The 24,375-nt window shown below is 41.8% G+C and overlaps 1 protein-coding gene across 5 annotated transcripts in view; it reads right to left on the bottom strand.

Annotated features, from left to right (window-relative positions):
- Positions 1-16,641, bottom strand: part of TBC1D31 (TBC1 domain family member 31) — a 65,384-nt gene extending 48,743 nt beyond the window's left edge. For 3 of the 5 annotated variants that reach the window (XM_035011844.1, XM_035011845.1, XM_035011847.1), the window contains exons 1-4: positions 16,404-16,640; positions 12,615-12,761; positions 8,636-8,751; positions 4,681-4,859 (exon numbers count right to left, since the gene is read on the bottom strand). In XM_035011844.1, coding sequence (XP_034867735.1) covers positions 4,681-4,859; positions 8,636-8,751; positions 12,615-12,761; positions 16,404-16,480 — 519 coding nt within the window. In that variant the 5' untranslated portion in view covers positions 16,481-16,640. Of the gene's footprint in view, positions 1-4,680; positions 4,860-8,635; positions 8,752-12,614; positions 12,762-16,403 lie in introns of those variants that run through there. The other 2 variants (XM_035011846.1, XM_035011848.1) reach the window with 2 other exon arrangements.
- Positions 16,642-24,375: the final 7,734 nt, after the last annotated feature.

Raw genomic sequence — 24,375 nt, 5'->3', positions numbered from 1 at the left:
AATTTGACTGCTGTCCTTGCCTGATTCAACACTCGCTTTTGTCCTTGGCTCGCTTTGTCAAAGACAATCTCTGGTAGACTGCCAACAGATTCAGGAAGATTTATAATAGAAAAGTCTTGTTGAAAGAATATGCGATAAATACACTGTGATCTATAATCAATGCACCGAAACACTGTTTGAAAGCCAATGTTGAAAAAAGTGACTTAATATTTTTATTATAATTAGCAATATTTTTCTAGAAAAGTAATAAAGTTTATTCCTACTGGAAGAAGCAAAAGCTTAAAAGTTAATGAACACCAACTGCTATTTTAGGGGAATAGCTGTGACAGATTATTGCCTACATGATTATTCATTACTAGATTTGTGATTTTAATTGCAGATTTTAATGATTATAAAATTGTTCCTAATGAATCATGTCATTATTTAGATAGTGTCATCTCTTGACAATCATAAAAAGCTTAGAAAAAAAATTTAAGGGCGCCTGGGTGGCTCAGTTGGTTAAGCGACTGCCTTCGGCTCAGGTCATGATCCTGGAGTCCCAGGATCGAGTCCCGCATCGGGCTCCCTGCTCGGCAGGGAGTCTGCTTCTCCCTCTGACCCTCCTCCCTCTCATGCTCTCTCTCTGTCTCTCATTCTCTGTCTCAAATAAATAAATAAAATCTTTAAAAAAAAAAATTTAAAAGCACTAACAAAATATACTTTTTGAAGGGTTGGGTAAAAGGGTAGGGCTGCAGTTTTTCCTCATAAAATACGAAAATGCTAGGCTTTCCAACTCACTTTGAGAGGGATGTGAGTCCTTGTATAGCCCAGGAGCTAAGAATGGTTTTTACACTTTAAAATTATTTCATTGTAGATGGTTAAATAAGTATATACCTAATATCCTCAATTTTGCTCTTAGTCTGCAAAACCAAGAATATTTACTATCTGGTCCTTTGAGAAAAAGTTTGCAGGTAATGTAGAGACTATGATGTTCTATTATTTTAGAACAATATACCTTTTCAGGTTGAGAGTTCAGTACGGTAATAAAGAGCAAGTTAAGTCAAATGCACAATTCAGCAGAAATTTAGTGAGCACCCACTATATACAGAGACTAAACTAAGTTTAGTAACACGTTCTTTGTTAAATGTTATCTCATATCCATCACTAAACCTTTTCCAATACATACTGAACCATAGTAATCAGATACCCTAGGATTTATTCAAAAATCCCAAACTAAATATTTAATTTAAACATTCTACCTCAAACATCAACAAAATAATCAAAATTTACTAATATGAAGAGGTGTAACTGGCTTATCCAAGAGGCAGTATGGTATAATGGAGTGACTCTGGAATAAGACAGGCTTAGATTCAAACCACAAATCTTTGGAAAGCTATGTGACACTGGGCACATTACTTAATATTTCTGAACTTCAGATTCCCCATTTGTAAAATGAGAGTAGTATCTACTTTTAGGATTATTTAAGTTTAAAAATAACTAAACAAAATGTGAGGTACATAGTAAATATTCAACAATTGGTATCTATTGCTATTGGTATTGATTATTCCTATTGCCAGGTACAAAAACCAGTGGAAAAATGTTGGCATGATAGGTTCTTTAAAAACATTTTTGAAATCAGGGGCGCTTGGGTGGTTCAGTTGGTTGAGCGCCTGACTCTTGATTTTGGCTCAGGCCATGATCTCAGGGTGGTGAGATCGAGCCCTGCACTGGGCTCCATGCTCAGCGGGGAGTCTGCTTGAGATTCTCTCTCCCTCTGCCCCTCCCCCTGCTCACGCATGTGCTCTCTCGCTCTTGAAATAAATAAAATCTTAAAAAAAAAAAGAAAAACATTTTGAAATCAAAGGTCCACAGTTATTTTTCCGAAACCCCTGGTGTTAGATGTGTTCCAGAATTCAGAATTACTTCCGATCTGAGAAAGGTAATATGATGTATATTCTGTAACAGTATGTAGAACCCCTGGGTGACCCGAGGCAACACTCTATGACTCAAACATATTAACATTTCAGCCCCTGTCAGTTCAGTTCAGGTTTTGCTGCCAAATGAGTTCAGGCAAGATCGGATTTTGCCACCAAGTGGGTTATTTGAAAACTTTTGGGTTTCTGAATTGCTAATGAGGTATTATTCATCTATTTCATGTAGTTCAAAAGAGACAGAACAGTGACCTTACAGCTTTTTAAAAAGATAACTAAGTGCACTGAGATAATCCCACAGTAGGACCAGGTAACAGATAAGAACAGCGGACAAGAGCAGAAGCATCAGCAGCTGCCGCGGCGCCGGTTCTAAGCACCTGCTACAGCACAGCAGGTGCTAGCGGGCAGGTGCTAGGGATCAGCTATCACACTCCGTCCTGAGGCCAACCCTGAGACACGTGAGGCTACATGTGCCTCCTACACATCAGGCGAAGAGCTCGTCGACAGCGCTGAGCGGGAATCTACTGGAAACTTTAGACTTAACTTCTGGCTTTACTAGAAATACAAATGAAAGAATAAGTTAAATGACATAATGATGATCAGTAAGACAAATTCAGAATTTGGGGCATTTTCCAGGACAACTGGCCTGATTGCTCTCAAGATAAATAAATGAATAAATAATAATGTCATGGGAAAAATGGTAGAAGGCTATTTTATTTTTAAAGCTTTATTTATTTGAGAGAGAGAGAGAGAGAGGGCACGTGTCTGGGGGGCGAGGGGGGAGGCAGAGGGACAGGGCGGCAGAGAATCTTAGGCAGACTCGCCACTGAGGGCAGAGCCCAAAGCAGGGCTTGATCTCACCACCCTGAGATCATGACCTGGGCCAAAATCAAGAGTCGGACGCTTAAACGACTGAGCCACCCCAGTGCCCCAGCAGAAGACTATTGTAGATTAAAAGGAGCCATCATAAAACGAGACTCACGGCATCATTTGTCACCATGTATCACACACACACACAAAAAGTCACAAAAGTTCTCTTTAAAATACAGAATCAGAAACTGGAAGAAAAACAGATTTAGCAAAAACTTGGTAAGAATAAGATTAGTTTACAATTACTTCCTATTTTCAATAGAATAAGCTAGGAATGACAACAATCTGGCCTCTTCAGTCCTTGTATAGCCCAGGAGCTAAGAATGGTTTTTACACTTTAAAATTATTTCATTGTAGATGGTTAAATAAGTATATACCTAATATCCTCAATTTTGCTCTTAGTCTGCAAAACCAAGAATATTTACTATCTGGTCCTTTGAGAAAAAGTTTGCAGGTAATGTAGAGACTATGATGTTCTATTATTTTAGAACAATATACCTATATGCATACTGCATACGATACATATATTTTCTAACTTTTATTCTCATATTGCTAACATTTAGAGTCCTATCTTTTAAACTAAAATGTCTAAATGACCAAGCAGGGTTAGAATTGGCAACGATCCAGCATCTAGTAATTTTAATTTCATGGTAAAAAGAACAGATGGTTTTTGTGTCACTGTTTCATAACTCTATTTCCATTGTGGGTTCATTTCCCAATATGCTCTTCTTTGGAATTTAGAATTCAATTTAGTGCTGAAGCAATTAAAGAAGAAAAGACCTACTAAGATATTTGGCCTAACCCCCTGAAGAATAAGCTGACTACAACTTTTATCTTTTTTAAATTATTAAAGGCAATCTAAAGAACTCTGAGATTTCCATAGAGACTACAAAATAAATTTCTGGTTGACATGCACTGCTAGCTGTTCACGTTAATGACCAAGATATTAAAAGCAATACTGCGCATATAATATAACCTGAAGCAATAGAATGAATCACACGGGAGACTCAGACAATCCCAAAAATAGTATTAGGCTAATCAAATGGAAAAAAAAAATTAAGCCTTAGAAGCTTAAAAAAAAGCAACAGAAGTGTATATTTTTTAAAAAGTGATATATGTATACAATGGAATACTGATCAACAATAAAAAGGAATGAACTACTGCTATGTCCAAAAACATGGATGAATCTCAAAACCATCACACGGAAGGAGAAAAGCTTTACACATACCATTACTGACTAGCTCTATTTATTTGAAATTTTAGGACAAAACTAATCTACGGTAGAAAAACATCAGGACAGTGCTTCCCTGGGAAGGGATAGAAGAGAACTTTCTGGGATGATGGTAGTAATAGGTCTGCACAGGTTACAAAAGTGTATGTATTTGACAAAACTTAACAAATGAATACTTAAGATTTGTGCATTTCATTATATATCAATTTCACATCAGCAAATACTGAGCCCTAGTCAATTAAATTCAGGCTTAAGTATTTATGGGCAAGTATACTGACATCACAATTCACTTAAAATGAAAAAGAAAAAGAATAAATGGACAGAAAATGGATAGATCCATAATACAGTATAGGGACATAAGTACAGTAAAGGATAATATAGGAACATGTTAATGGTAGAATCTAATGGTGCACATGGGTTCACTTTGAAACTCTTACAAATTTATGTTTGAAATTTTTTAAGACAAAAACTCAGTAAGTTATAAACTGTAGCCACAGGCAACATCTTCAATCCCGTGGGCCACTCGGCTTTGCGTGTGGCTGGTTAGGAGAACACAGTTTGTCGGACAAAGTGAATCATTCACTACTCTTCTATCATCTATAAATCCTGCTGACCAAGAAACTGGTCTGAGAAGCACAACAGACCAAGATGCGCCCCACCTCCACTGACCTTTTGGATACCCACAGACTGTAGAATATTCAGCTTTCTTTTCCTCTGAAAGGTATCCAAGTCCCATAGCTGGGCCGTGTCGGAAGAAGTAGTGATGGCGTATCTCCCTGAGGCATGCACAGAGATCGAAAACACTGATGACTCATGGCCTCTCATCCAGCTAACAAGCTCCTTGGTAACTGTGGTAAAGAGTAAAAGTTACACAGGTAAAACACTCTATGTCATCCCAGAATGGATTCGATCGATGGCTAGGTTTTTATGAGACACCTTCATTACACTACACTACAAAAGTAAGAGCTTAGTTGGCTAGTTGATAAAACGCACAATGGAACTCATTAGTAACATGAATATCATCGACACGTGAGGAGATGAGGCCAAATGAAAAAGGGCTTAAGAACAGCTTTCAATGTGACAATAGGGAGTTTGGGCTTTCTCTTGGGAGGCATAGTTTTGTGTAGAAGAGTATCATATCTGGTGTGTATTTTAGAGCGAGCACTTTGAAGGTACATGGTGGATACATTGGGAAGAAGGAAGAGATTAGACAACTGATTTATTTGTTGCTGTGATAATCCAGGGAGGAGATAAGGAAGGTCTACACAAAAAATGTGACAATGGAGAAAGAAACAAATTCAAGAGCTATGAGGGAGAAATTCAAAGGACTTTGTGATCAAATAGATGTGCTGAAATAAAGGATGAGGTAAGTCTTCAGTGGTTCTAGCTTAGTTATCTAACGAGATGGCGATATTAGTAACTGATTTAAGAAGTACATGAGGAGAAACAGATCCAGCAGTGTGGGAAGAAGTGATCATGAATTTGATTCTTAAAACTGATCCTGAGGTGTGTGCATGCATGTGTGAGAGAGCAACACAGAAAACAGCTGGCAAATACCGAAAACATCACGACAATTATCACTGGGTCATAGAATTATTAGTGATTTTTATGTTCTCTTTACATTTTCCTGTGTTTCCAAATTTGCTATGGTAGGCAAGTTTTACTTTCATGATCAGAATTTTTTCCTCCAGAAAGATGAAACTGAGGAGAATAGTCCGAAAGCAAGATGTAAATCTGGGAAGCATTAAGACACAAAGTAGGTTAAAACTGAAAACAGAGGGAAGAGAGAGAAACCCCTGGGGAGAGAGCAGTAGTTTCCAAACACCAGTCTAAAGTCTGGCATTAGTTAATGATCAACTTTTCACTGGTCTTCAGTGAAATGAGGAAAAAAAAGGATGATGAAATGAGGTTTTCATAAAGCTAAATTTAAAGTACTACCTTTTAATTGAGTATTATATCCTTCTAAGTTTCTTTATGTTAAAAAAAACTCACTTCGTGAAATGAAATTCTACTGTTTTTTCCAATGTCATTTAGCAAAATTAAAAGCTGACAACCCATGTGGGTTGTTCTCTACTTTTTCTTTTTAACTGAGTGAAAAATCCAAAAGTCTAGGGACCACTCAAATAACCCAGGAGAGAGCCTAGTAAGAAGCAGTCAGAGAGGTAGGAGGAGAACCAAGAGAGAGAAGAGTATGAAAACTAAGGTCCTGCCCTAATGCAAAGTACTAAATGCTACTGAGAGGTAGAATGAAAAGTACAAAGAGGGTTTCAACAATCAGAGGTTACTAAGGACCTTAGAGGAGTAGGAGTGGGGGGGAGCAAGAATCAGAATCCGCTGTTGGAAGCTGTCAGGATTTAGCAGTGAAGAGGGAGGTGGTCGGGGAGGTGGCGACAACATTGTAAGGAAGGGCTTCATTGGCGGGGGAAGGGGTTCAACAGACAGAAGAGACTGTAAGAAGATGGACCTGGGAAGGGAGAAGAGGAGAATGGATGGAGTCCAAGGGAAGCAATCACAGATGAGTATAAACATTTAGTTTTTCAGAATTTCTGTGACAGTAGGGTCTGTAACCAAAAACTGGAGACAGTTTAAAGTCCACTGATAGGTAACAGGTTTAATAATTATGGTACTGCCAACACCTACAGAGTAGAGTATTACATGCTGATTTTAAAATACTGCATGCATTTTTAATGAGGTAAGAAAATGATTCCACAAAACAATCTAGATAGGATGATCATGTTTGTTAGAATGTACAAGAGGTGGGGCGCCTGGGTGGCTCAGCTGGTTAAGCCTCCAACTCTTTGTTTGGGCTCAGGTCATGATCTCCGCATCGTGAGATGGAGCCCTGCATCATCAGGCTGCCTGCTCAGCAGGGAGTCTGCTTGAGAGCCTCTCTCTCTCCTTCTGCCCTCCCTCCCTGTTTGTGTGCGTGCATTTCATGTTTTCTCTCTCAAACAAACAAATAAATAAAATCTTAAAAAAAAAAAAGACCGTAGGGCGCCTGGGTGGCTCAGTTGGTTAAGCGACTGCCTTCGGCTCAGGTCATGATCCCAGAGTCCTGGGATCGAGTCCCACATCAGGCTCCCAGCTCAGCGGGCAGCCTGCTTCTCCCTCTGACCCTCTCCCCTCTCATGCTGTTTCTCTCTCTCTCAAATAAATAAATAAATAAATAATCTTAAAAAAAAAAAAAAAGACCGTAAAAGAGATATATGCAGAAAAAACAGACTGGAAAGATAGGTCCCTACTATAAAAACATGGACTGCATCTGGGTTTTACTGAAGGATGACTAGTTTGTCTTCTTACAAGCAGTGAGGGCATAGTAGTGATTAAGAGCAGGGCCCCTGGAGCTAGGCTTCCAGGTTAGGAATCCTGGCTCCACTGCTTACAAGCCGTGGGACCTTGGTCAAGTTACTTCTGTGCCTCAGTCTCCTCATCTGCGAAATGGAAATAATATCATCCACATCTGTGGGTTTTATGACAATTAAAATTAATATGTATAAAGTCACAGAACAGTACCTGGCAAAGAGTAAACACTATGTAAGTGTTAGCTATCACAAATATTACTATGGTTATTATTATCTTTCTTTTTTAAAAAGATTTTATTTATTTATTAGAGAGAGAGAGAGGGAGAGAGAGCATCCTGAGATCATGACCTGAGCTGAAACCAAGAGTCGGACGCTTAACCAACTGAGCCACCCAGGCGCTCTGGTTATTATTATCTTTCTACATATTCTATCAATTACTATAATAACAAGAAAAAACAATACAGTTGAGATATCTTTTTTCTTAAGAGCTTCAGTTTACCGAACTCTAAATTCTCTAAAAATATACGATGTGGTATACAATACATAAGATATATTGAGAAGGTTATTATTCTTGTACCTAAGTACTAAGGAACCGGGGCTTTGTCCAGGTTCCTGGGAGGCAATCTCTAAACCCCCAGCCTCCCCAGTGACACAGTGTCTCTGTTATTCATGGCAGGCCCCTCAGGCAATAGCAGCTGGCTGACCTAAGGAGAGAACCTCAGAGTGGGGCTGGCCACATGGGAAAGACCAACTGTGGGAGTGACTGGAAGGCTGGGGCTTTGGGTCACATGATATTCGCCCAACCTCCAGAGAGAGGAGGAGGGCTGGAAATTAGAGTTCAAACCAGTAAGCAATAATCCAACCAGTCATACCTGTCATGGAGCCTCCATAAAAAGCCCTGGACCTCAAAGCTTAGGTGAATTTTTGGTTTGGCAATACTCAGCATGGACAGCCACTTACTGATGCTGGGAGGGTAATGTGTCCCTAAGGATAATGGCAGCTTCTCTTCTGGGAGCCTCCCACATTCTACCCCATTCATCCTTCCTTTTGGCTGGTTTGAATTTGTAACCTGCTGCTGCAGTAAAACTGTAATTGTAAGCAGAGTGCTTTCCTTAGTTCTGGGAGTCATTCTAGTGAATTATCAAACCTGATGGTAGTTGTGGGGAACCCTGAGTTTGTAAACAGCTGATCTGATGTGAGGATGGTCCCGGGACCCCTAAACTTGCAGGTGATGTCTGCAGTGAGACAGACTGGCAAACTCCTTGCAGTACCTCAGTCTAAATTTGACTCTTATTCAAAAGATAAATAGGAGGACTTCTTACCTGTATCGAAACATTTAATAGAATAATCAGCTAATGCCACAAGGAATTCAGACTTCCTACGGAGATTAAAGGCCAGAGCCGTGCAAGCTTGTGCTGTTCGCTGAACAAGATTAAACCTATTAAGAGATTACTGCATTAGTATCAGAAATTCTTCCAATAATCATAAATCTTACGTTGGAGAAGTCCTCAGATATGAAGAAAATGAAACCCAGAAAAACGAACCCTCATTTTGGTAGGCCAGAAACACATCTGTCTGCCACATACACGAATTTGGAATTTACTTAACAGGTTTTAAGCTTAGTGGAATTACCACCAGCCATGTCTTTCAGGAAGAAGATTCTGGCAGCAATGGTAAATGCCCAGAAAGAAGAGATCATGAAGCAAGCTACTACAGAGCATCTCAACCAGAGCTATGGGTCTACAACGGAAACGACAAACACGACAAGAGTCAGGAGTCAAGTGGGAGAAGGGCTGGTGATGCATCAAACATGAAGTGAAGAGGGAGGAATCAAGAATTCCTCACGTGCAAAATGAAGGTAAAAAAAAGAGATGATTAAGTACTTAAGTGAACTAATACGCGGACTGAATGAAATAACATATGCTAAGTGCTTAGCAGAGTACTTGGCACACAGAGTTTTAATTTACTAAAAAATCAAGTTTTCAAGATTGGGCAAAAGAGGGACAAGTTTGGGGGTAGGAAATAAGTCTGGCTTTAAATATGTTGAGTTCAAGGCCTTCGCAAAAACATTTAGAGCTGTGCTGTCCAAGAAATATAGGGCAGGCCACAGGTGTAATTTAAAACTTTCTAGGAGCCACGTCGCAAAAGTAAAAAGAAAAAGGTAAAATTAATCTTTTTTTTAGATTTTATTTATTTGCGAGAGAGAGAATGAGAGAGAGAGCATGAGAGGGAGGAGGGTCAGAGGGAGAAGCAGACTCCCCGCTGAGCGGGGAGCCCGATGTGGGACTCGATCTCAGGACTCCAGGATGATGACCTGAGCCGAAGGCAGTCGCTTAACTGACTGAGCCACCCAGGCGCCCAGAAAAAGGTAAAATTAATCTTAATAACATATTTTACTTAACACGTATTTGTCATTTCAACATTTAACCAATAAAAAATTATTGAGATATTTTATATTCTTTTTTTCATACTGAGTCTCCCAAACCCAGTGTGTATTTTACACTAACAACACATCTCAATTCGGACTAGCCCGCTTTCACAGGCTCCAGAGCTCGATGCAGCTAGTGGCTATGGCACTGGACAGCCTAAGTCCAGAAGGGGATAGAAACAGATCTGGGTTAACAGTATTTGCATGGCAGCTGAAGCCTTAGGCTTGGTGCTGACGAGATTATGAATGAGAACATGGAAGGGAGCAGGCCAACGAAGATGCCCAAGCAGCACAACAGGTAGGCTCTGGCAGAAGAGTCAGCAAAACAAGCGGGGGAAAATGATCAGCAAAGTAGAAAAGTCAGGAAAGAGCTGTACCTTGAAGCAAAAGAAAAAAATTCCAGGGCGGAAGTGAAGACGAGTATTTAGTAAGATGAGAAAGGAAAAGAGACGAGTGGATTAGGCAAGTAAAATTTCCAAGGGGCCCCAGCATGGCGGGCATTAGAATCCGACAGGCCTGATTTCAGTCTCAGCTCTGCCACCTGCTCCTCCACTCGGCTGTGAATATTTACAGAGAGAAAGGGACAGTGGACAAAATAAAAGAGAGGAACACTCATGGTGCCAAGTCCCAGGGGTGGCTACAAACAATCGAGATTAGCACTGGAAGAAAGCAGGATCACTTATTTCACGAATAAGCCAGCCATAGGGACGGCCAGGTATCTGAGGCTGCTCTGGGGAAGAGGAAGGGAAGCTTGAAAGTGTCTCTTTGCTCATGAGTTTAGGAGGCCAGGGAGTCGAGCAAGAGTAGGGTCGTACCCAAGGAGATAAGGAAGCGGGCAAAGCCCTGGAAGCTGGGGGAGAGTGAGAGAAGTAATAACTATTGATAAAATAATAACTATTGATGAGCAAATGAAGGGAAAGCATCATTAATGCTGAAGTCCATTGTTTGGTAATGGAGTCCCTCAAGAGCAATTTTTGTTTTCTTTAGCAGTGGAAACAGAGATGAGACAGTCGTGTGGATTTAAGATTGAGAACTGGCAGGGTGCATGAGGCAAGAGTAAAAGGGTGGGAGAACTGACTGTTACTTTTTTGGTAAAGAGCAGAAACCGTGACTAACAGATATCTAATAGGCCACAGAGAAATTAATTATATACGACCTCTTCTTTTCCTGAACTCTTCGAGAATAAGTTACCGAGATCATGATTCTTACAAACAAGAAAATTCTGCCCTATAATCAAAATACAACTATCAAAATCAGAAAATTACATTTATATGTTACCACCGCCTAATCCTCAGACCCCATTCAGTTTTGCCACTTATGCCCAAGAATGTCCTTGACAGCAGAAGGATCAGTCCAGACTCATGCCTTTACTTGTCATGGCTCTGGTCTTCCTCAGACTGGAATAATTCTTCTGGTTTTTCTACAACGTTCATGACCTTGACCCTCGGGAAGATTACGGGCCATCTGGTTGTACAATCCCTTAATTTCGCTTTGCCTGTCTGATGATCCCACCGATCGGATTCAGGTGCCATGGTCCTGGTAGGAATACCACAGAAGTGATACTCTCCTGTTTCCACCGCGCCCTGTCAGGTGGCACACAAATTCTGATTTGTCCCACTACTCATGTAATCATTTGATAAGGTAGTGTGTCTGCTCGACTTCTTCACTGCAAAACTAACCCTTCCCCCTCTATAATTAATAAGTATTTTGTGGGGAGCTGCTTTGTGACTATGCGAGTATCCTTTCTAATCAAATTGTTTCTTGATTACAGCATGAAGTTATAGATTTCTATTTCACTCAATGGGTATGACCCCTTACTATCATTATTTATTTTGATACTCCAAGTGTCTCCAATATGGCAAGAAGGAGCTCTTTTAAGCTGACATTTATGTCCTTTGGACACTCTTTCTTTAAATAATTCCTTTCTGGCTACAAAATGTTCCAGGCTCACCTTGTACTTTCCCTTGCTGCATCCTGAAACTGGCCATTTCTGCAAGGATCCCTGACTACTCTTAGCAGAGCGTGGTATTTAGAACAGAACTGGGCACTGGGTGTATTCACTGCGACTGGGGTGTTGTTGCTCCCAGGTCCTATAAGTGCACAAAACTAGGAAACATATGTACCTATAATGCATTCATTCACTCACATACTTCTATTTATTTCTATGTCTATATATTCAAAACCCGCTGTGCACTCAGATATATCCAATTCCAATCCAGTACCCCTGGGTTTGTTCTCGTTTTCTGCCTTTCCATATTTGTAACTCCCCTTTCCAATCGTTAGAAACCTGGCCCCCATTATCCTCAACATATTTACTCACTTGATCAAAGTCTCCGGTGTTTCCCATGACTGCCCCATCCCCCACACAGACACCTCCTGACTGCCAGGCGGACATGGTTCTCCCTCCCACCTACCCCCACTGCATGGATGACTCCCTCCGTCAATCCCACCTAACTGCTTCTGTACGAAACTGTTCAGCAAAGGAAGAGGAAGCAGACGAGTGAGGATCAATTCTTTAAAACTGCTAGATGTGTAAACTGAAACAATAATATACAAAGGAAATTATGCTCTTTCTAAATCACCCGATGAAGTACCAGACACTGATAAGTGAGCAAGAGTAAATTTTTAAATTTAAGGAAAAACAAGCTACTAGAGATACTGCGCAAACTGGAACTTGAATTCTCTAAAAAAAATCTAACCATATTTTCTATGCTTTCCCACTTTCTTCCGTCAGCATTTATGAGTGTTTCACAAGGTACCTGAAATATAGTAAGAACTTGATGAATCTTGCTGAATGAATAATTAATAAGAGGTACTAAAATTGGCAGTAAATGACTTGTTAAATACGATATATATCAAAGGTATCTGCTCACCTGTTTCCATACAAGTCAAAAACATAGATATTTCCTTGATGGTCCCCAGCAATTACGCAATCACCTGAGCTATCAAAAGCCACATTCAAAAATCGCAAGACTTTGGGAAGGTAGTCAGAAGTGCTGTGAATGATGTTCACTATAATCCTGTCAGAAGCAAACAAACAAACAATATATTTAATTCTAGGTCAAGCATTACTTATTATGAAAAATACGGCTTTTATAGTGTACTTCACTAATTTTGAAGTTTCCTGCTACCCGTTCTTCCCTCTCCTGCTACTCTTCTAGAAGCAATCCCAGTGATTTCTGAAAGCAGTTGAGAAAGTTATTCATTATCAAAGTAGGCTACTGTGCATATATTCATCAAATACTTGAAAACTCACTATGTGTCACACGCTGAGCAAGCTGGGGCCTGAAAGTAACTGACAGACACAGGCCCTGCCCTCAGCGAACTTTCAGTGTAGTGGAGAAGACAGATATTAAAGAAACAAGCACACATATGAACAGATTCATAAACTGTGACTAAGTGATAGATAAAAACAAGATAAAAGAGGATGTATTTTTGATTTAGTCAAATTGTTACATGAAGCAATAAACACATGCGAAAGTGACAAGTAGTTTTATGTAAATCACAAGCCACCACATGTAAGAAAAGTTTCAATTCAATATCTTAATTTTAAGATAGCTTAATGAAATTTTGTAATATAAAGTGTTCCAAAGTGAATTAAGTGTACATGAGCTCTATTTTCAGCTCTACAAGTCTAAAGTTACTATTTTTTTGAGAAGATCACGTACCATGTATCTGTTGAAAAGAAACCTGTTAGAAAACTTGCAGCACAGAATAACTAACTTCTTAAAATAATTTATATGTGCCTATTCAGGTCACGAAGATCAGAATAATCCCCTTCTTTGTTGCGACAGTAGTTTTCAAATCATGAACATTTTTATCTTAATTGACTTTTTGTGAGTTTCTGAACTCCAATCTTAGAAACACTTATCTTCCCCATTATCACTGCATTAAAAAATACTACACTGAATTAAGTGTATTAAACATTTTCTTCAGTTTAAACTTAAGGCTTTTCATTGGGTGAAACAGCAAAATTCTTACGATACTTATGTTTATCAAGTCCCTGACAAAGATTCTTTAGTCTGGCTCCTGAACCTTCTCAGAGGCACTTCATTTGTGCGCTTCCTTGTAAAATCTAATTTTAGCATGAACTCTGCTCAGTCTGTTTAATTAGAACCCCTCATCATCCGTGATAACTGGTCAGTTTCTCATTCTTCACCATCTCCCAGCTGACATCTAATCACCCTGGCCTGTCTTCAGCAACAATCTCTTTAGGTTGGTTTACCCAGAACTCCCTTATCCTAGATGTTTCCTCTTAGTGATTTTCCATCCACTGCCTCCCACTCTGCTCCTTGGTGGTACATCCCCACTTGCCCAGGCTGTATCCAGAGCTGAGCCCAGGGTTATACTGAAGTCTCCTTTCCTCTATTGAAATAGAGGAATAAAATCTGTTTTTACCACTTTAACTACTGTCAAGCTCTGGTTTTCCTTTGACATCCCCAAAGGGGAGAGGGGGAGAATAAATATATTGAAATGAATAATAATATCAAAATGTTCCCCGGCAGTTAAAATCAGACAGAGTGAAGGACTTTTCCCTCAGCTCTTGTTTCTGTAACATTTACTATGTGTTTGGATTACAAAATTATTCATGATCATTGTTCAAAATAAGGAAAGTATGGAAAAACACAAATAAATAAAACTGATTATAACCCTACCATCTAAATAATAATCACTATAATAGCAACATCCTGCCCCTCTGATTTCACATAATGCACACATATCAGCATTTATTCTAGAACAACTGCCTTTCAATTGCTCACAGGCTGTCTGACAGTTCCTCAGTCCTTAAACATAATTTAAAAATCAAATATTTACCGAACACCAAGATGCATGAGACACTATTTTAAAGTCTTTATAATGTCCTAAGACAACCCTGTCTGGCAGGCATGATTATCTTCACCTACAGTCTTAGTGATTAACTTGCCCAAGGTCACAGAACTAGTAAATGGACATTTACTTCAACTAAAGTCCATCTGACTCCTCGGTCTATGCCCCTTGCCTCTCGACACAACAACGGGTTTTGATGAACAGAAAAAAAGCCATGGTTTAGTGGGAGCAAATAACATTTGCATAAAACTCGTTTCTTTCCTTTTTTGAATCTTGCATGTATATCTGGATATTTTATAACAGCAAGAAATAGAATTACTGTGGGTTGGCAATAACTTTCAGAACATTTCGAGAACATAAGTAGGGGTAGTATTTACATAAACTCCAAGTTTGGAAATGAAAATCCCTACTGAAGAATCCCTACTCTAAACAGAATTTTTTATTCAATAGAGTTGATGGGACAGCAGCATTGCTAAGGGGCTGACGGCAACCAGAAACCAAACAAGCTGTTAACAACGTCCAGCCGGGTGGTTCAAGCAAGCATAGCTGGCACTTGAAGTCTGTTGATTTGTTGAGAAGCAACCAAAGGATCAACAGAAAAATTACCAGGAACAGAAACATGAATTCAAGTGATGCAGCAAAGGCCATGAAATCTTAGGAAATTAAAAGCAATAGCATCGGTCTGTTCGCAGCAAATGGAAGCAAGATGGCACCACTTGGGGCAAAGGTTTCCACTGAAGTCTTGAGTGGCTAAGACTCAAACAGGTCAGGTATCTGGGATCAGAATGAAAAGAAGAGCTGGGGAGGGAGGGAAAAACAGGCAGAGCACAGAAGACTTTTAGGGCAGTGAAAATACTTTGTATGATACTATAATGGTGTATATATGTCATTGTACATTTGCCCAAACCCACAGAACACACAACACCAAAGTGAATCCCAGCATCAACTGCGGACTTCGGGTGATGATGCTGTGTCAATGCAGATTCATCAGCTGCAATAAAAACACCTCTCTGATGGGGGATACTGCTAATGGGGAGGCTATGCATGTGTGAGCGCAGGGGGGTATATGGGAAAATCTCTGTCCCTTGCTCTCAATTTGGCTGTGAACCTAAAGCTGTCCTAAAAAAAAAAAAGAAGTCTATTTAAAAACAAACAAAAGCAACCAGCAGCAGCAGCAGCGCTGGCCTTATTAGAAGGGCCACCTTGCACTGTAGGATGTAACCCCCGGTCGTCACCGCCATACACGCTAACGTGTAAACGCCACAAAACCGGCAGTTTTTGTTCCACTGCTGTCCCCCAGAGCTTAGAAGCTTGGCACAGAGTAGGTGCTCAACCAACAGTTGATGGATGCATGCTTGTCTGAATATAAACGATGATTTAAGATGGATAAGTTGCAGCATTCGGAAGGGGTAGACGTGCACTGTTCCCCTGTCCCTGCATCGTTCGTCCTGAGTTCTTTTCCAGCTGCAATCGTTAACAAATACTTGCTGAGCATCCACTGTGCGCCGGGAATGCGACAGGGCTCCTACGATAATTCAGGCAGGCAGCGCCCTGGTACAAATGCTCGCGCGCTCCTCGCCGACCCCCGGCCCACGACCGGGAAGGGGTCTCTGACGACCTCTGCGTCCGGAGCACAGCAGGACTCAGGCTACCTGCCTTTCAAGAGGTCATCCGGGCCAGGGATCCGGGGCAGGTCGGAGGCCGAGCCCGAACCTCCACCCGGCCCCCTGCACCCCTTCCCGAAACCCTCCCCAACAGCGCCTCCAACGCCTCTGCAAGGACGCAGACCCGCCCCTCGCCGGCCTCCAGGCCCGTCCGCAGCCCGCCGCCTTTACCCGTCCCGAGCGGCCGGGGAGGGCTTGCGGTGCCACAGCTTGCCGCTCTCCTTGTTGCCCAGGTCTGTGCTCTGCATGGCGAAGCCCACTCGCGGCAGCCGCCGCCGCCGCCGCCGCCGCCGCCGCCGCCGCCGGGCGCACAACCGACCCGGCGCCTTCCCGGTAGGCCCCGCGCTCCCGCCCGGGAAACTTAAGCTCCCGACCCGGGAGATTTGAGCTCCCGCCCCGGCGTCCGGGATCCCCGCGACGCGACCATCCGCGCCCTGGAAGCCGACCTTTCTATTCACAGCCAATAGGGAGGCGGTTTTCCTCCCAACTCCGCCCAGGCGACCCCTACAGCTCCGGGCAGTGGAACCGGCCAACGACCTTCTCTCAGACTCCGCCCCTTTTAGAGATCCACCCCCCATCCCGGGGCCCAAAGCCTTCTGGGAATCGTAGTTTTCTGCAGGTGGCACAGGGCGCCGGAATCCGCGAGAGAATTCTGCACTTTTGGGGCCTCGCGGGGTTTTAGGCTCCCCACCGAGGCAATAAAAGTGGTTTTCTCCTGCGGTCCCTGCGTTCCTTTCTACAGTGCGTTTAGGGATTAAGGGTTGTAGAGACAACTATTAGAGAAGGACCCAAATACATCGAGAATTGAAGGGTTCCTTTTATAGAGCATTCGGGCTTAAAAAGAACCTCTGCAGAGTCCATTTTTCTTGTCCTTTTCACCATCGTGATTCCTTTTTCAATTGTAATCTAACAAGAGGCGCCAGTATCATGGTGTCCAGTCCACCAGTCGTGGACCAGAAAAGCAAAATGTCATCAGCAACCAGTTGCGCTGACATGAGAGTTCCTTTTTGTAAAAATTCACTTAGCACTTCTCTCGTGCCTGCCAGGTATCAAGCGTTCTTCTAAGTGCTCTACGAATATTAACCCATTTAATTCTCATAGCAAACCTACAGTGTTGGTAGTACTATTATTCTCATTTTTTGTGTTCTGTGAGGTAGTTTATTGGTTTCCTGAGGCTGCAGGAATAAATTACCACAAACTTGGTGAAGAAGAAGAAGGAGGAGGAGGAGGAGGGGAAGGAGAAGAAGAAGAAGAAGAAGAAGAAAGAAGAAGGAGAAGGAGAAGGAGAAGAAGAAGAAGAAGAAGAAGGAGAAGAAGAAGAAGAAAGAAAGAAGAAAGGAGTTATTCTCTCATAGTTCTGGAGGCCAGAGTCAGAAATCAAGATGGGGGCGCCTGGGTGGCTCAGTCGTTTAGGTCTGCCTTCGGCTCAGGTCATGATCCCAGGGTCCTGGGTTCGAGCCCCGCATCGGGCTCCCTGCTCCGCAGGAGGCCTGCTTCTCCCTCTCCCGCTCCCCCTGCTTGTGTTCCCTCTCTCGCTGTGTCTCTCTCTGTCAAATAAATAAATAAAATCTTAAAAAAAAAAAAAAGAAAGAAAAAAGAAATCAAGATGTTGGCAGAGCCGCTCCCTCCAGAGGCTCTAGGGAGGGTTCCATTCCTTGCCTTTTCCAGCTGGTGACCTCCTTGACTTGGGACCACATCATTCCCTTCCAACCCTCCATTCTCGGCCTCCATCTTCACATTGCCTTCTCTTTCCCACCTCTGTCTCAAATCTCTCTTATAAGAACACCTGTCATTGGACTTAGGGCCCTCCCGGGTATTCCAGGATGATCTCCTTATTCCAAGATTCTTAACTTAATTACACCGGCAAAGACTATTTTCTAAATAAGGTAACATTCACATGTTCTGGGGATTAGGTCGTGGATATACATTTTGGGGGGCCACTGTTCAACCTACTACAGGTAGGTACTTCTTTCATTCCCGTTTTGCAGACAAGGAATTGAGTTAGTAGGGGAGCCAGGATTAGATTTTTAGTCTTTTCATTCTTAGTCTCCATGTTTTTCTACAACAGAAAAATGAGTTTTTACAAAATTATAAAGCCATGAAAAAAGCCAGTTTGAAAAGCTCAAACTCTACCAAAAAAACAAAACTCTCACAAAAATTTACCAATGCAGATTTTATTTTTTATTTTTTTTAAAGATTTTATTTATTTAAGAGAGCGGCAGGCAGAGGGAGAAGCAGGCTCCCCACCAAGCAGGGAGCCCCATGCGGGACTTGATCCCAGAACCCTGGGATCATGACCCGAGCTGAAGGCAGACACTTAACCATCTGAGCCACCCAGGCGCCCCTCAAGGCAGACTTTAAAACTTTTTGTGTTGTTACCGAGGGGTGGCTCTGAGCGACCACACAACTTTTCATAACCTGTTGCAGAAGAGAGCATCACGTTCCTCATTTTTATTTATAGGAATTGAGATGATAATAAATTATGCATGTGAATGTTTGCATTTTTAGTCAGGAAACTTAGGGTGTTAGGCTTATGGGCGCTTAACTTGAAACACGGGTTATTTCTCACATTTCTATCCCACGCAGGTAACCAAGCAACATTTTTATCAGTAGCAGAGACAAACATGCTGAATGATTTCCTTAACTACTTTGGTTTAACCTGCCTGCAGGTCGGCTTGTATGGGCTGTCACAGCCCATGTGACCATCCTATTCAATTTCAGGTATGTGATAAAGACGTTTCCATATTACAGATCTTCTGGGCGCCCACTTTGCACTTATCTTTGGATTGAATTTGGGCCAGATCTGAAGGTCAGGCTGGCGACTGAAGAGACATGCCCCCAGTGGCTGTCAGCCTTCTCCTTATTATAATTTCCCAATGTTTATAACCCAAGTTGGTAGACCATTTGCTAGTTCCTTCCTGAATCATTACTCGATCAATAACTGATGCATCGTATAAATATATTTTTTCAGCCTAACTGAGGTGTAATTGATATCAATAAACTTCATGTATTTAGACTGTATAATTTTATGATTTGACATAAATATACTCTTATGAAGCTATCATCATAATCAAGATCATGAACATATCCATCACCCCTGAAAGTTTCCTCCTGCCTGTTTGTAATTCATTCTCTTTCTATCCGCACCCCATCTTGCCTGCAGGCAACCACTAATCTGCTTTCTGTCTCACAGTTAATTTTTTCTAGAAATTTATATAAATAGGTCCTAAACTATGTACTCTTTTTTTTTTTCTTTTGGCCTGGCTACTTTCACTCAGCATAATTATTTTGAGAATCAACTATATTGTTGGGTATATCAACAGGTCATATGTTCTTATTGTTGAGTGGTATTTCATGGTATTGATATACCACAATTAATGTATCCATTCACCTTTGATGAACATTTGATTTGGATTGTTTCCAGTTTGGGGTTATTACAAAGACAGCTGTTATGAACATTCCTGTACAAGTCTTCGTGTAAACATATGTTTTCAGTTCTGTTGGGTAAATTCTTAGAAGTGGAATGGCCGGGCCATATATGGTAAATAGAGACTTAACTTTTTAAGGAAGTGTCAAATGTTTTCAGAGTAGCTGTGTCATTTTGCATCCCCACCAACAGTGTAGGATAGTTCCAGGCACTCCATATCTATGATGAGTCTTTGTGATTACAGCCATACTAGGAGTGTTGTGGTACTTCACGGTGATTTTAATTGCCCTTTCCAGAATGACAAATGATATGTTCAGCATCTTTTCATGTGATCATTTGCTTTCTGCATATATCTTGGGTGAAGTATCTGTTCAAATATTTTATCCAGTGTTTAATTGGGCTGTTTTTTTCTTATTGAGTTTTGAGAGTTCTTTACATATTCTGGATCTAAGCCCTTTATCATATATGCGCTTTGCATATATTTTCTCCCCGTTTGTGGCTTGTTTTTTCGTTCTCTTAACAATATCTTTCAATGAGTAGATGTTATTAATGTTGATGAAGATCAACCCAACAGTGTTTTCTTTTATAAATTGTGTGTTTGGTGTCATGTCTAAGAAATCTTTACTTAATCCAAGGTCACAAAGATTTTATCCTGTTTTCTTCTTTATATATATTTCAAATACATCCTCAGAGTGAACAGAAAGTTATGTGTGTCCAAGGGATTTTAGGGAGTTGCTTTGCTAAGTCCTTTCTCCTTGCCCTCTTGCCTATCCCACTTCCACCACTGTGGGATGCTTTCTTTTTTGCAGTGATAATCTATAATCTGGAGAGAGAAGAAGCACTTCCACTTTGCCTACTTTGTTAGAGGGTATTTAGTGGACATTTGGATTGCTCAACATCTGAAAACCCTTTCTGTTTGGGAAAAATCCCAATATATTTAGAAGGTAAAGGGCAGCTCTTCCCTGGCACCCAGTTCTCTAACACCCCCAAACCTAGGCCAATCAAGGAGTGAGCAAGCAAATCAAACCAGTATGGTAACCGAAGACAACTGAAAATACAATTCAAATATTTACTGCAGTCTCTCAAAGAGCATCAAGTAGAAGCAATTAATAACCTTTAGCAAATTTCTTCAAATACACTTTTTCACCTCATTGAGTTAGGTTAAACTAAGTTATGCCACAATAACTAAGAACTCCAAAACTCAGTGGCTTAAAACAACTCAGCAGCTTGTGTTGCTCATCTTAGTCTCTAGGGGAACCGGGCTGATGGAGTAGCCAACATTTCAAAAGTTTTTGGTTGCTGTCCAGGGGAAAGAGAGTTCTAAAGGGTCTCATACCAGCAATTAAATGCTGTAGCCCAGAAATGTCACTATAACTTTTACTCCCAGTTCACTACCAGACCTAAGGCTCCATCCAAACACAAGGGGCCAGGAAGTACAATAGGACTAAATTAGTTATCTGTAGCTGCAATATTGCTGTGAAAAAGCAACCACCAAAACTCTGTGCTATTCAACCATGAGCATTTACTGCTCACACATCTGGGATCAGCCAGACTGTTACTGCAGCATAAAGTAGCCCATCCTGACTAGTAGAGTAATTTTGTCCCCATTTTACAAATGAGGGAACAAGGTTTGGCGTGCTTATTTACTTGTCTAAGGTCATGTAGCTATTGAGGCAAGAGTCAAATGTTGGGGTACCTGGCTGGCTCAGTCGGAACAGCATGCAATTCTTGATCTCGGGGTTGCAAGTTTAAGCCTCACATTGGGCACAGAGATTACTAAAAATAAATAAATAAATAAATAAATAAATAAATAAACCCATAAAATAAAACTAAACAAATGTAGACCTATCTGGCTCCATTATCTCACTGCCTTTCCTGCACCAGATTAGTGTGGTTGTGAATTCTTCCAAAAGACCTATCGCCTGGACCAGAAAATAATTTATTGCTAGTCTGGGTTAAAGAATCTCTGGGAACTTTTGTAACAAGATTCTGTTTTATATCCTTGGAAAAAGGTTTTATTTGCACATTAAAAGGGGTGTTGGTAAACAAAGATTTTGAGAGCACTTAAAAAAAAAATAAAGCACTGAGGTAGTGGGGCTGGGGGGGGGGTATTGGTGGGAAGGGTGGGGAAAGAAATTTACCCAATCCGGCCCCTCCCCCCCCCCCCCCCCCCCCCCCATGCACTGTTACACACACATTCTCGGAAATGCTTCTAGCCCACCTCTCACTGGTCAAATGATTGGCTCAGGGGTGGGGCCTGACTCAGCTGAGCCAATCAGAGCCCTTTTTTGGGATTTTTTAAAGTTGAGACCAAGTGCCCCCAAGTCTCAGTCCCTCTCTGGTAGCAAAGACTGGAAGCTGCCAGAGGCCGTAGCTCCAACTTTGTGGTGTTGGCCAGTCTGAGAGAGGGTAGCCGGAACTCGGGGAAAAAAAAAAAAGGAGAGATAGTAAAAGAACATTCTGTTCTGGCAGGATTTATGTCTCTTGTTCTAATTATTCCAGAAGCTTGCCTGGACTCTTGTCCTTCCTATACTCTGGTCATTTGAGCTAAAACATTGCTTTCTATTTCTAAAATAGATGTAATTGGAAGAAAAAAGAATCAGGGAAGGCTTCAGGAGGGTGATACATGAGCTGAGTCTGGAAGGATGAATAGGGGTTACGAGGCAGAGACGTTAGGGAGGGAAACAGCATCTGCAGAAAGTCAGGGGCATTTGTGAAACAACATGGACCCTTCTAGAAACTAGAAATGTTTAGTGTAATTAAAGCACAAGATGCAAGGAGATATTATGCATGTAAAGTGTTCAGCACCTAGAAAACCCTCAATAATAACAACAACAATTATTATTATTATTATTATGTGGGTGAATGGAGGAAGAGTGAGACACATGTCAAAGTCAGAATATAAAAGACCCAGACTGCCATTCTAAGGCGTTTGGATCTTATTCTAAAAGGTTCTAGGATAACTTGTGGTTTCTAGACACATCCCTCTGACCTTAAGAGAAAGATCACTTTTTTTTTTTTTTAAGATTTTATTTATTTATTTGACACAGAGAGAGGGAACACAAGCAGGGGGAGGGGAAGAGGGAGAAGCAGGCTCCCTGCCGAGCCACCCAGGTGCCCCTAGGAGAAAGATCACTTAAAAGAGTTTGAGGCTCGAGGCAGAAAGAGGGTGGGGACTGTTGTTCTACTTGAGACAGAAGTGATGAAGGGTCGACCAAGGCACTCACCACCAAAGGAATCCAAGCAGGCAACAGTTAGATGACAAGGATACATTGATATACTGGGTAGGAAAGCTGACATTGCAAAGGAAAGAGTTGTGTTTCCTCAGTGAAACAGAAATGTGTATCATGCTGCTAACTGATGCAAACCCATGTTTGCAATGATGCAAACCCATCAGGCCATGTTTTCCATTTCCTAGATGACTCAACTGTTTGGCATGGTGGGGAAGGCGGGGAATAAGGCAAGAACCTTTGCAGGTGAGCTACGACACAGCGCCCCTCTCCCACCCTTTTAACGTGACTCAGAAGAGACAGAAAATCAAAGAGACATGCTCCAAGTTGCTTAAATAAATATTCATGTCTAGGTGTTCTCATAAAACATACACGAAAGCAACCAGGGGCAGTGTTTCCCGTGTAATCAAAAGGATTTGGCGACTACAGCTGGAATGGGACAGTATCAGAGCCGAGGGGGAAATGTGATGTTTGAGAGGTGGCAAGATCATCCCCACGTACAATGAGAAACTGCTGACACGGACTGTGGTTTCTCAAAGTCCTCCTGCAGGCTGAAGGAAGGAGGAGACCAGAAAGGGAAGCTCCCTCTTCCAGGACAGAATGGGCCTTGGCTGCAAGTTCCCAGTCTTTATAGCCCTTCCACGTGGGCAGGAGAGGCGGAGGGTGTGGAATTCTTGGCCCCCATCATGTCCACAACTGTCTTAAGGAAGACAGCCTGTAGCCACCTCTGTCGTAGCCACGACTGCATCATATTCCATCTTATGGATGGGGCATAATTTTATCATCCCTCTGTTGTTGGCAGACGGGTTTTAAAAAATTACATGCAGGGCACCTGGGTGGCTCAGATGGTTAAACGTCTGCCTTTGGCTCAGGTCATGATCTCAGGGTCCTGGGATCGAGTCCCACATCAGGCTCCCTGCTCCTGGGGAGCCTGCTTCTCCCTCTGCCCCTCTCTCTCGCTCTGTCTCTCACGAATAAATAAATAAAATCTTTTAAAAAAAATTACATGCAAACTTTATGCCAGAGACATTAATATCTAAGTGTGTTATTGTAGGCACCAGTCAAAGGCAGCATGGAAAAGTTCGATTGGAAGCTTAAATCTTTACATTACGCTCTGCCGGTGGTGGCCTGTGCCAAAGCCCTCCCCGGGCAGAGGATCGTGGAGTCAGAGAGCGCTGGGAATATGTCCCACGGGACTGAATGGGAATGAACATTTGTGGGCTCAGAGGACGGGCGATCAGTCACATGGGACGGGATGCCAGTAAACCGTGAGTAAAATACCTCTAATTGCTGTAAGGGAAGAAGGCGAACTGCAAAGCATTTATTGTGCTTTAAGGGATTCTAGGGCAGTGTGGCCTCCTTCCTCCAGTGCCCAGTCTGGACAGTGTGTGCAAAGAGGCCACAGAGCCCAGTGAGGATGATCAGCAAGACATCTGCACCTAACAGACCAGGCTCTTCAGTCTCTTCTGATTTTTATGTGGCCTTA

Source organism: Mirounga leonina, unplaced genomic scaffold (assembly GCF_011800145.1).
Source record: "Mirounga leonina isolate KUSES-001 unplaced genomic scaffold, KU_Mleo_1.0 Mir_165, whole genome shotgun sequence".
NCBI lineage: Eukaryota > Metazoa > Chordata > Mammalia > Carnivora > Phocidae > Mirounga > Mirounga leonina.
The sequence above is the reverse complement of the archived record's forward strand: the minus strand, read 5'-3'. Positions and strand labels throughout refer to the sequence as shown.